The 15,471-nt window shown below is 24.9% G+C and overlaps 2 protein-coding genes across 2 annotated transcripts; both read right to left on the minus strand.

Annotated features, from left to right (window-relative positions):
• Positions 1 to 5,428: 5,428 nt before the first annotated feature.
• On the minus strand, positions 5,429 to 5,950 carry LOC112595228 (ATP-dependent DNA helicase PIF1-like). Its single transcript, XM_025340364.1, has one exon. It carries the CDS (start codon positions 5,948 to 5,950, stop codon positions 5,429 to 5,431), a length of 522 nt encoding a protein of 173 aa, XP_025196149.1.
• A 1,600-nt stretch (positions 5,951 to 7,550) lies between these two features.
• LOC112595234 (general odorant-binding protein 28a) lies at positions 7,551 to 15,385 on the minus strand. The gene is made up of 7 exons (XM_025340370.1): positions 15,012 to 15,385; positions 13,893 to 13,974; positions 10,032 to 10,084; positions 9,901 to 9,936; positions 9,668 to 9,785; positions 8,482 to 8,552; positions 7,551 to 7,785 (listed from the first exon to the last, which is right to left on the minus strand). The coding sequence occupies exons 1-7, from the start codon at positions 15,066 to 15,068 to the stop codon at positions 7,702 to 7,704; spliced, it is 501 nt and encodes a 166-aa protein (XP_025196155.1). The 5' UTR covers positions 15,069 to 15,385; the 3' UTR covers positions 7,551 to 7,701.
• Positions 15,386 to 15,471: the final 86 nt, after the last annotated feature.

Below are 15,471 nucleotides of genomic sequence, written 5' to 3' on the forward strand. Positions count from 1 at the left end.
TTAAAACTAGCAAACTCCTTCATTAAATAATTATTTGAAAATAAATATTGTGTTGACTAATGTGTGATAATATGTATTTCTTGCAAAATATTTAGTTTTTTTTTTTTCAAAACATGTGTATATTACCCTAATATTGTGAAATAGAAGGTACCTAATCATAAATAACTCATTTTAAAAATTTTATGATATTAATTTAAAACTTCTTAAGTTTAATAAATTGTTTGTTAATTATTAGCTTGTAATGTAACTCTTTTAATTCAAACTAGAGTTAATTATTTTAAATTTATTTTATCCGCCTTTGAAAATAACAATAATGTAGACGTTATTCGATCGTTATTGAAATATTGAAACAGCACAATATTGCTTGAATGATGCGCTGTCCAGTAAATAAATACTATTAACTTTTAATAAATATTATTAATTATTTTACAATCATCTTAGTATAAAATTTAATTTTTAATATATATATTATATTTTATACTTAAAGTTTGGAGCAGTGATACTCTTATTAATTCTTCAAAATAGTTTAATCACTATTTTTCTATATCTTTCGATTTTTTTTTATTATTGTTTCAACCTAACCAATTTTAGACTGCTTCTGCAGATGAAAGGTAATATTTACGCTAAAAATAAATAACTTTTGCCGCTGGCTTGTAAAAAATATTAATCATATTACTCGTACATATACAATTTAGCTGGGTTTTTATTTTACTCGGAACAATTTTATTTATTTTAAAAAAAAGTAACTTAGCACATTTATTTGTTTTATCAAACTACTTACCACGCATTGTGTTAAAATATAAAATTAAAAAATAAATAAGCTTAGAAACTTTTGTAGGAAGTGCAATATATTAAATACCTAAAATAAAAATAATAATAACAATGATCTTATGATGTGTAAAATAATAAAACAAGGAAATAATATGATTATAATATGTACCATTATAACAGAAAAATTATATATTAAATTATAAGGCAATAAGGTGAATTAAGAAAATTAATTTGAACAAATAGTCAAAACAATAGTAATAATTATCAACTTTTGATGAATTGATTTTAATCTAACACTTTTATATACACATAGCACTAATTTTACTGATAGTTTGGTTCAAAACAATAAATTTAAAACTAATCGACTCATTTTATATTATTACATATATGACTTCCTTGATTTACAAGATATAATTTTACACTATGTAAATCGAACATAAAACTATATATTTTAATTTTTAAGTCGACAAATCTAACATTTAAAAGTATAAGAAATACATTTTCAATTTTGTTTATTTATTTTATATTTAACTTACATTTTTTGATAGTTGTTAGTAGTTTATCGTCTTTTTATTTTTGAAACTCAATTTTCCTTAAGTACAACTAGAACTAACAAATGTTCAATTATATTCGCGTTTATAAAAGAGTATTATAATATTATTACCATATTTTATTTTTTAATAATAATATTATATTAATTTTATTAAAGTTATGTTTAAAATTATCTTAAGTTGAACATTTATTTACTGTCAGACCTTACTTAGATTTTTAGTTTTTATGAAATAATTATTTAAGAACAAACAGATTAGTTTTAATTAAATAATTAATGTGTTTAATGAAAACCTACCGCTCTCATAATAACTTTAGTACTGACTGATACACGCGCAATGGTATTAATTAATTTTTTAATTGAATTCTTCGTATAGGTCAGATATGCGGTTGTATACTTTTTATCATTATTATATAAAATCTACAACCTAAGCAATAATTGTGTACGAAAAGTAGATTTGATAAGCAGTGAATATTTTGAATTGAGAAATTACTCAGTGGTAACATTCATTGATATCGTCATCTGAATTTAAGAAGGTATTTTATAAGTTTTTGACTTTAAAGAAAAGAAGCGTTTAACAGATTTTTTCAGAAATTAGAGGATTTTCAAAAGTATTAGAAGAGCACATTTTATAATCAAGTGTAGCTGGTGAGCAGTCAAGTGATAGATCATTTATGTTGAAGATATTAGTATTAGTTGCTTTCGACTTTTTTTTATAAAAATATCAAGGATATTAGGACGTTGTTTAGCAATAAAGAGAGATTTGTATCTTTAAGTTAATTTTAATTAAATGAGGGTACAATATTATGTATTGTTATGACGTTGAGTTTCTTCTTGAAGAAGTTAACTTCTGTGTTGGATTTGAAGTTTGTCTGAGTTCTGGGCTATTTATCATAAGTTGGTGTTTTTAGTTAATGTTTTTTCGGAGGTTTTGAAGATCCTTATATGGACAGTTTAACCTTTGTAGTTATCCGGATCATCACCGTATGGTACATATTTTGTAGGTAGATCATTGGATTTAGACATTAATTAGAGCTATTATAGTTTTCAGTTTTTCACCAAATCGAACATATTTTGGTTGGTGATGGTAGTTAACTATTGGTATGATCATACTGACAGAAATGGTGATATTAAACTAAATCACACTTGATGTGAGAGACTTTTAATTTTATTTTAGTGAAATAAATAGTTTTTATTTTGAAGATATCTTGATCATTTGGTGAAGGGTTAAGATTTACGAAAAACAGTAGGAGGGGTTCTTTAATTTGTGTTTTTAGTTGATAAATTATATTTTTTTATTAGTTATCTGTTTGGTTCAATATCTTTTTGGATGTATTCAATAAAGATTGAATGATATAGGTTTTTAAAAATGACTGTAGGATTTTTCTTCGTGTAAGTACCTGATACGTGTAATATTTAATGAAACAATTTCATTATGATACAGTGAATATTAGAAAAATGGAGATTTATTTTGATATTTTTCATTGTATATTTGCATAAAAAACCCTCATTTTTTGTTATTTTTCTTAAGTTTTTACATAGATCAAAGAATTAATTGGAGATTTTATGAAAATTGGCGATGGTAGAAGTGGTTCCTTATGTTTGACATTATTTTTAGTACCCGTAGCATTATCTTTCGTATTAGTAGCAAAATTAGGGAATAGCGATTAGAAGAAATTAAATGTTTTGATTTATTTTTTTTTCTAGATGATATAATATTATTAGGCAACCTACTACGTTTTTTTTTTTTGATTCGGCGTTTTACAAATCAAATTCATTAATTGAGCAGTCGGTCGGTGCTGATAATTCTGTCGCCTGTTTACCATATTTAATTGGTTTCGTTATGGTTAGTGATGATAAACATATTACTTTTATTTTTGGTATTTATTGTAAATGTATTTGTATTGTTTATGTTCACGGTGTAGTAGGATGAATTTTAGGCCATGGGTTGTGGCCGTTGACCGGCGAAGGTTAATAACGATCGCTGTTTTATTTTATAATCATTAAGTTACATAGAAGCTTCATACAAACAATACGTTATTAATGTAAATTAAATTAATAATAAGTTAAGAAATAACATTTATCTTAATAATATTCATTATATTTTTATTGTTATTTTTTACAATTAGAGTGAATCAATAATGCACATGATCATCGGATGGCTGACACTTCGAAAGCTATGTAACTAAATAATATACTTTATCATTTAATCTATGTATTTTTTGTAAATTACATTTTTTAATAATTTTTCACATGTATTGTTTAAACATGTGTCAGTACATCAAATTTATAATATCATAGTAACGCATATTGTACTACTACAGATATTTATAAATGTTATAATATAATTATGGTAAATGATACATATAGCAATGTTAGTTTGAAAACCCACATTGCCGTTGACGTTATAATATGAAGTATGTGTGTAGACTGTGTATTTATTTTATGATATATTGTGTTCAAAAAATTACTGTTACGGAGAAACTATCAACAGCTAATTATTAATGCAGTACCTGTGTGTGTTTTGTGATAGTGGCAAAATAATAACGAATAATAAATGAAAAATAAATGAAAAAAAACAAACTCGATAATTGAAACTCGGGTAACTATATTGGTATCGACGGATGAATTTTATTTCATATCTACACTTAGTTAGGTTAGATTTTTCTACAATCCACGAATATTTGAATCAGAATCACGTCATACTCATTATTGAATAATCATTATATGTAGATAATACTTCAAAATACTTATAATTGATAACTATTAGGTAATATGAATGATTATTGACTATTTTCTAAACTCTTGGAATGGTGTTTTGTCGTTAATTCTTTATAGTATTTATTTTTTCAAACAATAGTCATACAACAAAAATTATTTATAATGATTAAAATCACCATTCGCCACCAAATCATATTGTAATTCTAATCATTCACCAAATCTAGGATTTTAATGCTCTAAATTATCACAGTATATTTCCTAAAAAAAAATATATATAAAAATTGTTTAAAAGAAGTAAAATAATGAAAATACAATTATATTAAACATTATTGCCTAAAACTCATTTTCTGGTTACAGCTCTAAACACTAGAAAAAAGTTATATTACATACAAATCTCAGCTTTAATCATTATAATATAGTACTTATATTATAAAAATAATATTGAATATAAGTAAATTTATTACGATTTAAGCAGAATTTCATTGAACAAAAAAAACATTAAGGTTCCAATATAATTCTATAGATATTTAATGTTAATTATAATTTAAGTTCATATTATTCCTTAAACACGTAATACACAGTTATTCAGGTATATTGTTTAATGTTTTTATGTGTTGTTGCGTACTTATTACATTTCGATAGAAGTATATTATATCGATACGTTATCGCTTATCAAGAAAATAATTAAAGTATATTAATCTGTTTCCAAATGCTTTATAGTAAAAATATTGTATATGTGGTATAGCTGCTGCAGTATTGTTCCTCGCTAGGTTCTTACTAATATCTAGTATATATACTATATGTATTAGATAGGTTTTAGATAGGTGCACGGTCGAATATGTAATATGATGTTACCAATCTGTTGTAATTACCCTATTTGACTATTACAATTTTTACCGCATCTTTTGGCTGGCTTGGTTTAAATAAAAATTAAAAAAATAAATAAACCTGATAAACTACGTTGCTAGTACATGTAGTTGTACAAAGCATAAAGTAATATAAATGGTACAAAGCAATTCTTCAAGCATGCTCAACCCACTTATACCTTTTAAAAATGCATTTATTCAAGTTCTGATAATTGAATTTCTAATGATCACAATGCGTACTATATATATATATTTAAGAGTGTTTAATGTTGACACAAATCTCTTTTCTTCAAAAAAGAATCACCTGCTTTAAAATAAATTGATTAGACGATTATCTTCATTTTATTTTTTACCATCTAAATCGAAAATCAAATAAGAAGTTATTAGATTTTATTATGTACTAAAATTAAAATAAAAGCTGTGGCTAAATGTTCTTACACTTGATATTAAGCAGACAGTCTTAAATTTTTAAACGTTAATATCTAATTTTTTAAATTATAAATACTTTTAATTTTTCAATTTAATTTAACACCAATCGGTGCACAATGCTTTTGGTTAACCTGTCTTTAGCTAACACAAATAGATTCCACGGTTTCCCAACACGTGAACACGCAACATATAGTTGCCCATGAGAAAAACTTGGATTTTCCAAATCCAAACCACAAATGGACATTGTTTGACCTTGAGATTTATTTATAGACATGGCGAAAGCTAAACGAATTGGAAACTGTAGCCTTTTGAAGGGTATGGTAGAATCTGATGGTATCATCGGAATACGTGGCAGCAGGACCACTTTTCCTTTAAACTTCCCAGACAAAATGGTTGCTTCAAGAATGTTTCCGGTAATCTTTTTGATGACCAAACGCGTACCGTTACATAATTGAGGTGGCTTCAAATTACGGAGGAGAATAATAGGGGAACCAATCTTTAATCGAAGATTATGTGGTGGCATTCCAGGGATATCTAATGAATTTAAAAATTCAATCGGAAAATTTACACTTTCATTTTCGTCAACAACAGTATCGATTGATTTAAATGACATCAGATCGCCTGGTAACAACTGTTGTATCTGGAAGTTAATTTCGTCAAAAATAAACTTGATGGTATAGAACAGTGATCTTACATACAAAATAAAATATATTTAATAATTTGTCTAATCCTTATATTATTTTATACTCTGATAAGTTTTACAAATTATAAAATTATAATAAATCAATATTAGTCACTATAATATTCAAACAATTAAAACTCTTATCCACATCTTTAAACCTAGTAAAGTTATTTACCAGTAGGTATTCAAAGTTTCACAATTCTGAAACTATTATTTCAAATCCCGTTTTATACACATTACCGTAATTACTGAAAAAAGTCTTTTCTTTAATAATTTATAGTAAAAAAGTGTGGTTCTTAAAAATACTCAAAAATTCCAAATATCTGAATTTGATTAAATTCATTACTTACAAAAAATATGAGTATATTTGGTATAACCTTGTAAATTATGAACGAACTGGATGAAAAAATATTAAAAGATGGTGTAGGTTGAACATTTCTGAAACTGGCCATGGACTATTATTTATTATTATACAGTAATAATAGTGGTCACGATGTTTTGTAGTATTCTGAATTGCAGACCGTCAACGAATTGAAATCAATGTTCAAAACATCGAATGGGCGTCATGGTACTGAATCTAGATGTAAGCACGTGTGTAAAAACATGCTTTGAAAAGCCAAAGGCCAAATCCAGTATTGCTGTCAAATTCTCGAAAAAAAAACACACCCATAGGATATAATATAAGTATATAGTGGTCAGTACCATTAATTTCGGAGAATCATTATAATAGTGTTTATTAGTATACCAGGATCATACAAAAACTAGAACTGTATAACAAAAAGAACCGGTATTAATAGGTTCCAAGAGCTTTTGAATACCCTAGTCTTATCTGAAACTGAAATCATCGTACAACTATTTTAAGAACTACTCAACCAGTAACCAATAGTTTTATGTAGTATACAGGATAATTTATAAGTTAAGCATACCTTCATATTTTTCCTTTTAATAACAAATTTATTCAAATTATGATAATTGGAATTTTTAAGTACCTATACTATAAATACTATACTTTTAACTATCTAAATTTTGAAAACTATGCTAGTATTTGGTAGCGATAGAAATTTAATTTATCAAAATAATAAATATCCTTTTTTCCTGAGTTATTAAGCAGATGCTCTAATTGAAAACATTTATGTACCTAAATGATAAGTTGAATCAAAATATCATTATTTTTTGATGTAAATACAATAAAAAAAAACATTCAGAAATCACAAAGTCACGGCGTAATAATTTTATTATAATTACTATATTGATGTCAAACAATAGTAAAAATTATATTTTTTCTACATTGTTTTGTGGATCTTTTTATTTGTATGTTCCACCCGTCCGCCGACTGAAATATTTGATTGATTGAACGATTTAAAAGTTCTGACTTTTGAAACGGTTGGTTAAAACTTTATTTATGAATCATAGTATTTCGTGTTATATAATTTAAATTTTTAATTTATTAAATGATAAATATTCTGAATCTTCAAATGTATTTAAAATACAATTATTCATTAAAACACGTCATAAGAAGAGTGCCCTTGCAACTCTTCAATGAATACTAGATTTTATAATTGTTAAAATAATGTTTATTGACGGCCATGAAAGTATGCACATGATTATATAGTATAAAATTAATTAGTTTAATAGTTATAGGCGTAAAGCGTTTAAATAATCACAGGAACGGCATGAACAGTTTATACGATGTTGCGTCTGAATTTCGGTGAAATGGTTCGCCTGGAACGGCCACCAGATCCACCAGGTCCACCAGTTAAGCCAGCCTGTAACAAAAAATGAAAATATTAATCATAATAGAATAACATGATAATGTCATTAACTGTATTATACGTTTTTTCGTTGAAAAGCCCTACCCTTTCACCCAACCTAACCAAGAAAATTACACATTCACATCTATTCGTAGTTGTTCAACTCTCAAATGTGTGTGGGTGATCAAGATAGCTAGGTTCCGGAACCCACAGATCTAAGATTCTTGTTTTTAAACTAATAATATATCTTTTATATATTTCAAAAAATACATTACATAACTAAATAAAAATAAAAAAGTAAAAATTTAATAGAATTTTATTACGTCATTTGTTGAACTCAATAAGATGATAATATATCGTGAACAAAACATGTTAGATAATTATTGGAAATTGCCACATGGTAAAATGTAGTAATAATAGAGGTAGACAAAAGTCTATATAGTAATTTGATGTTTATTAATTAATTATTTCTAATATAACGATTATTCCTACGTATTTCGATTGAAAAATAATAAACTACGATACCTTGATGATTTTTATAGTTACATAATAAAATTTAAAAGCCCATTCTGGCTCGAAATAATCCTTAATTTAGCTTAATATTATACGACGAGGCGTTACATAACAAAAGGATAATAGAAAAGTTTGAATATTTGGACAATGCTACTGTTTGCAATTTCTAAATCACAATACGTATCTGTTAAGACTTACTTTTTGAGCTTCCTCCACGATACAGGTAGTCACAATTCCGGCCAACGCACACTCTTCAGTTGTTGATTGTGCTAAAATCGTGAATCGTAGTCACATAAAACAAATAAACACATTAAAATTGCAGTCAGAAAATAAAGAAAAATATCATTTATAATGTTAGAATAAGTATATTTATGAATATTATACATGTTTATATTGTGCTTTTGATCGTGCACATTGTAGACAAAAATAAATCCTATTGGTAAAATACTCGTATAAAAGCAATTATTTTTAATTATATTTTACGTATATTTATAGGTTATTTTTTGTCTTTGAATTAATATTCAATTTAATTTTTTGAATTCAGTTTTTGTGAATTTTATTTGTTTATTGTTTCTTTTGAACTTAAAATTAAAAAAAAAAAACTTTTAATTATTATTTTATTTACCACTTACGTACGTACTGCGTTCGTTAATTCAACATAATCGTGTCAAACCCATATACTTTTGTATAAATTATTGTTAGTGTCATATCTCATGTGAATTTAAACATGCAGTTTCTATTAATAGTCTATCAAAAATTAAAAATGTATGATGAATAATTAATCTTTTTCATGCATTTTATAATATCAGTTTATTGTTTTAAGGGCATACTTAGATATTTTTTATGCATATATACATGAATTTTTTAGTAATTTTATGGTTATATTCACCTTAATCTAAAGATGAAGTGTATTTTTATTTAAATATGAAAACAGTATATAAATGTTAATCTAAAAATATATTGTATAAAATAATGTAATTTAATATGAATTTATCAACATTTTGAAAAAAATAATGGCCTAAAATAAAATTATAATCAATTAGATTTCTCATGAGAAGACAATTTTTTTTTTTTATTTATATTATAATTATGGTATTATTAAAATACTTGTAAGTATTTTTTATTAAGGGATTTTAACTAGTCCTCTCAGAGGCTTCACCGCTTTTGTTAAATATTTTATATATTTTTGAACTTAAGACGTGAAGATTTATTATTATTATTATTAACCAATTAACCATAGACCGTGTCGAGTTTTTAATGTTCCATTATGTAAAATGTTTAATTTATAATTTCCCTGTAGTTATTTGGTATACGTGTATTTCTTTGATATTAGTGAATTATTCGACTAGAAAATGTACGGTCCGATATCGTAAGTATAATATACCTTTTTTTGCGCAAACGTCAATGAGATCTTTTGCCTTTTTCATCATCGTTTCGTTCGTTCCATAGTATTTCTGTGCCACCTTAGTCGCCTCTTCAACCGAAAACTTGCCCTTGTTAATCTGAACACACATATTTTGCACGTTAGATATATAAGCTATGTTGTAATGAAGGTCTTGCGTATTATTTATAAACATAATATTGTTGATTAAAAATGTTAGCATTATAAGTACTTACCACATTGACTTTTCTCATCAGACAACCCATCATACACTGTAAAACGGTCAAAAATTAAAAATAATTTCATTAAACCTTGTTGAATTATTCATTATAATTAAATGATAATTTTATATGTAAAAACTACGTACTTTTTCGGCCTGTGTTTTTGGTATACTCATCGACCGAAACCCTTTGAGTGCGTCTAAAATTAAATATTATTAAAACACGTTAAGTATATTATTTTTATATTATGTTTTTTACTAACAATTGAAATCAGTGGAAGTTATTCATATTAACTGTATCGGATTTCCAGAAGATATTTCATAACAAAAATATTTCAAACTCTTAGAAAACTAACAAATTAAGAAAAGTTATATTTAAAATTTAAAATTAAATTTTTAAATTACATCTATTTTAGAAATTTCTAAAATTTAACATCTATATCATTTACATTTGTATTGGTAAAAAATCTTGATGAAATGTTATTGATAACCAAATTATAAATGACAAATTCCAAGGAAATCGAATATTTAATCGTTTGTATTTAAAACAAGGAGACAGTAACTTACCATTTAAATTTTAAAAAAAAGACAAAATTACTATACAAATAGTAACGAGTATATGCTATGGTGATCAAGAAACCACAAAAATTACTTTAAATACATTTTGTATATATTTACAGAACCCTGTTCTTGTCGTTTTTGCTCATATGAATAATTTATATGTGGTCTTGTCAAACCACAGCTAGAGTAAAATTATAAATTATAAATTAATATTCTCAGAAAAATGAGGGTAATTTGCTATGTACTAAAAATATAAATTGGGTATAATTCATATAAATTGATGTATAATATTTATGTGTATATTTTTTCTAACTTGTCATTATTATTATTATTATTATAATTATTAATTTGTTTTCGATAATATTATTATTACGCGTAATGAAATCAGTCTTATATTGTATATAATATATGATATGCATTCAGTGACGGATCTAGTATATTTTTATGGTGGGTACTATTTTGTTAATAATAATAGTCCTAAATTACTTATTATGTACAATTTGTGCGTGGTCGCCAACCGGTGTTTGCTACTCCACGGTGCGGGGCGCGCGTTCTGATAGCCCGTATCAAAAATTTGCCACTTGGTAATTTATTAGTAATTTTTAATAAAAATACGCGAAACAGTGGATGCTTCAGCTCCCAAGTACCTCTCCTAAATCCACCACTATATGCATTGTGATACTCTCTATCAAACTACAAAATGAAAATTATTCAATATTTTGTATTAAACTTATTTATTTGTTCTCATAAATATTAATAATACATCGATTTACTTTTATCTACACTGAAACAAAGCGTTTGTGCTATTATATCTCTACAAAGTTTAGTAAGAATAGTAATTTCTATTTTATGTTGTATTTATTATTTTTAATTTTAATATCGAGTAATATCATAGTTAGTAAATAATAAGACCGTAAAAAAAATATGTATGTTAGATGTTACTAATTTATTTTCAATTGTTCTTGTGAATATAAATAAAATTCAAAATATCATGCACTACAAACATTACTACAGCCAGCCAAATAATTTTTAATAATATAGGTTTTATAATATTCCTTATACAGTGAATCCGCTGTTTAAACACAAGAATATTTCTTGAATTGTTTCATGTGTTTTAATTTTTTTTTTTTTGTTTGTGTGTAAATATTGTATTTGGATAATAAAATTATACCTTTTTGGTAAATAAATTGCGTAATATTTAATTCTATGATTGATCGGTACGGAAAATATCACGAAAATAAAATTTATGTATAATTACGTATTGCACAGTATCAATCTTTATGTATGATTCCTTTGTACGCGTGTACGTCACTTAACTCCTAAATGGCTTGACCGATTTTGACAAAAAATTTTGGTGTGTTAGAGTGGGTGCTTGGATGGTTAAAATTTACAATTTAACTGGGTAAGTGGTTCTGTAATTAGGTTTTAGGAAATTTTTACATAGATATGTTTTAAATGATATATGTATGAATTTTAGATGCCAATGATCTCGGGTACCATTCATTCGATTGCCATGTGATTATTTTTAAATGAAAGATCATACAGAGCCGGTTGATTTTAAGCATAGTTTTATGGACCTAACTCCCGTCTACAAAATATTGAGCGATAAAATATAAATATATAAGTGGTGCCATCTGTCCAAATAATATTTAAATTAATAAAACTTTTTCCCTAGTAAAGTTGAGCAACTAAAAGAATATTTTTAATATTATATTAACATTATTTTTTAGTTTATTTTAAAATAATAAATACAAAAATCTATTGAATAAATTATCGTTATTTTAGTGAACTGATAAGTACACTAAAACCGAGATACAATAACGATGTAACATCCTGTATTAGTTCGGGCGGAGATTTTAAGCATATTTTCGATTCTATAAGTTAATTGACAATCAAGTTATTTATTTTTAAAATAATTAGTTAATACACGCGTAAAGATGTAAAACGAACGCCGTTTCGTCTATAAATGACGAGTATAAATAACAAATTGAACAAAGGCTATACCCCATAAGAAGCGTAATTTTAATGAGTATGAGTGTATGACGATAACTGGTAACCTGCTATGTTGTTTTTTTATGTATAATCTCAGAAAATAATTTACTCAATTATACATCTATATTATCTCTGATTAAAAACAAATAATAAATTCATAAAAAATTATTATATAACTAAGAAGAATAACTTTGAAGAATAATTTTAAAAAAAATATTAAGTCTGACATCGGTCAATTAAGCAAAAATAATTTTTTTAAGAACTTTTTTTTTTTTAAATGGCTAAACAATTTTTCACAAACAACATGGGGTAAAACAGTTATGTAAATTTAACGTCAGAAATATCACTTATACATCAAATTAAAAAAGCAAAAATATTATTTATCTATATGCGTTACGTTAAATGTTAACATTAAGCAACTGAATTTTACACGGATGCATTTTGTATGAGCAATGAAGCGCTAAGGACAACTAGTAATTGTAAATTAATTTATAAAATACCATACACATTTTATATTAATCAACTATACAAATTTTACGAAATAAGTAAAGATAATAGCATTAATTTTAAATTGTAATACATTAAATATACATTAAATATTTTATACTTTTATTCGATTATCGATATAATATTGTAGGTACTCATATTTATAGTTATTTTACAGCGAAATTCAAATAGATATTGAAAAAAATCAGATTGCTAACTTATTCTAAAAATTATGTGTGTGGTGAACTCGAAATAGTCAATTTATAAAGGACTGAAGTTAACTATATCTCATAGATTAAATTAAATTATATAGGATGAATTCACCAAACATACTTACTCATATCTCATTTTCCCTTTAATAACGAATTTATTCAATTTATTTCAATTTATTCTGAATTTTAAAATTGTTTGTATGAGTATTGAATATTCTATTAATAGTTATTTAAATTTTTTGAATCATTCAAGAAATGTCATGAGAAGACGAAAACATTTTTTTTTCAAATAAAAATTAACCTTTATTCTTTAAATTGTTAAAAAGATTTTTTTTTTAATGTATCTAAATTCAAATTTAAACGATTATTTGAATTATCGTAATTACGTGTAGGTATACGAAAACTAATAATTATTAAAAATAGTTTTACAAATATACATAATAGATTTCATTCTTATTAAAAAAAAAAAAAAAAAAAATGGTGATATCACAAGTCGCTACAGAACGTTATTTAAGTAATACAAATCTTCGTATTTAATAATGCGTTCTTATAAGTAAACTAACAAATTCTAAAAATCAGAATTTGAATTCATTAATTATTAAAGGAAGAAATGGGGTTGAATATGCTAGGTGAATTAATTTTTATATTACCGAGTCATGCATTATTTTTTGTGTCACAATAAAATAATAATTCATGCAATCCTATTAATAATTAATCATAACAATACTGATAAGGATAATAATATAATCAACATTACCACCGGACAACTTTGTTTCCGATATGCAACTCTGGAATATAGAGGCAGACCGATCATTTGAATTTTGTTGATTATTTTCACCCTAAAATCATACAATAAATAGTTCAGTCACGCTTATAATACTACAATCCAATAATACAATATTATAATATTGTTAAATTTACAATAAAATACTTCAATTATCTCCTAATTTGATATAATATAATATATACTTATAAGTTATCATGGACTAAACATTTTAATACAAATAAATCAAATCAACAAACAAAAATCCACTTAAAGTTACACTGTTTCTCGTTATTGATCTGCAGTATCACTAAATTCTTAAACTTTAATTTCATAAATAACATTTTTACCGGTATTCGATATACTTATATGATCACATAATTACATATGTAGTAAGTTTTTAACCACCATTAAGTATAGGAACAATCTATAGATAACTAAGTAAATTTTAAATTTAAAGGTAAATTACTTGCTTTATTTTACCACAGTTTTTACAATATTTAACGAAATGTATATAAACAAAAATATGAAATAAGAATTTTATTAAATATTAAACTCAAATTTTTTTTATAACAATTTATTGATCGGATAAAATCAAATCAACGTGACTCAAATTGTTGGATCATGGGTTTGTTATAAGATTCGGATTTCAATAATACTAAAATATCTCCTTTAAAAATAATATATTTTTTTCCAGAAACTATAAATTATGCACGTAGAATCATTTTGTATTATTATTTTTAATAATATATGATAATTTTAAGACATATCATTTAAAATATACTCATGATATGTTTTTAATTCATTTTTTTTATCATATTCCTTATTCTTAAAATTAGATAAACATTATCACATAAAAATGAAAAAATGTCTTTAAAAAATTGTTAACAGAATAATATGCATCTCAAATATATTTGGAGATAAGAAATCATCGTTTTATGTAATTCAAATAAATTATGCAAATTTATTAAAATCCTTATAATTTAATATAATTGTTATTATATTACATTAAATAGTTTACTATGATGTGCGTCCAATAACCAGCAATAATGTGTAACTTTAAATTTAATAATAATATATTAATATTTTATAATAATTTAGTGTTAAACTTACGAATACGACGGCGACGGCGACGGACAAACACAAACACGCCACTTTAAGAGAGAACATTTTTTGCGTTTAAAACGTGAGTACTAATAATAAATAAAAATTAATAAAGTATGTTTAATATAAGAGTTCACAATGTATTATTGTAATGATAATATTTTATCGGAGCGTTTTGTCAAAGATCACAATGGTTTGGAGTTTGACGAAAGAATAATTCGTTTTACTTTAGTTCTGTGTTTATATACTACTAAATGAAAATAAAATAGTAATAATAAACAGGAAAAAGGGAAAAAGGCAGTAATAACAATTAAAATTGACGGAATTTCCACTTCCAAGCGGATATTGGCATTATGAATATATATAATATTGTTTCCAAGAACAATAATTGTTTTAACGACAAAATAAAACGCTACGTCATTATCATGAACCAATTAAATTAAAGTATTTTATTATAACATCAATATAA

This window comes from Melanaphis sacchari, unplaced genomic scaffold, assembly GCF_002803265.2.
Source record: "Melanaphis sacchari strain LSU unplaced genomic scaffold, SCAv2.0 Contig261_pilon_pilon, whole genome shotgun sequence".
Classification (NCBI taxonomy): domain Eukaryota; kingdom Metazoa; phylum Arthropoda; class Insecta; order Hemiptera; family Aphididae; genus Melanaphis; species Melanaphis sacchari.

Bases quoted from the DNA above. Each gene is read 5' to 3' on its own strand.
- LOC112595228 (XM_025340364.1), bottom strand. From the start codon at position 5,950: ATGTCATTTAAATCAATCGATACTGTTGTTGACGAAAATGAAAGTGTA.
- LOC112595234 (XM_025340370.1), bottom strand. From the start codon at position 15,068: ATGTTCTCTCTTAAAGTGGCGTGTTTGTGTTTGTCCGTCGCCGTCGCC. The intron at 13,975-15,011 runs GTAAGTTTAACA...GTATGATTTTAG, and splicing joins TCGCCGTCGCCGTCGTATTC to GGTGAAAATAATCAACAAAA. The intron at 7,786-8,481 runs GTAAGTCTTAAC...TTTTTGTTACAG, and splicing joins TCGTGGAGGAAGCTCAAAAA to GCTGGCTTAACTGGTGGACC.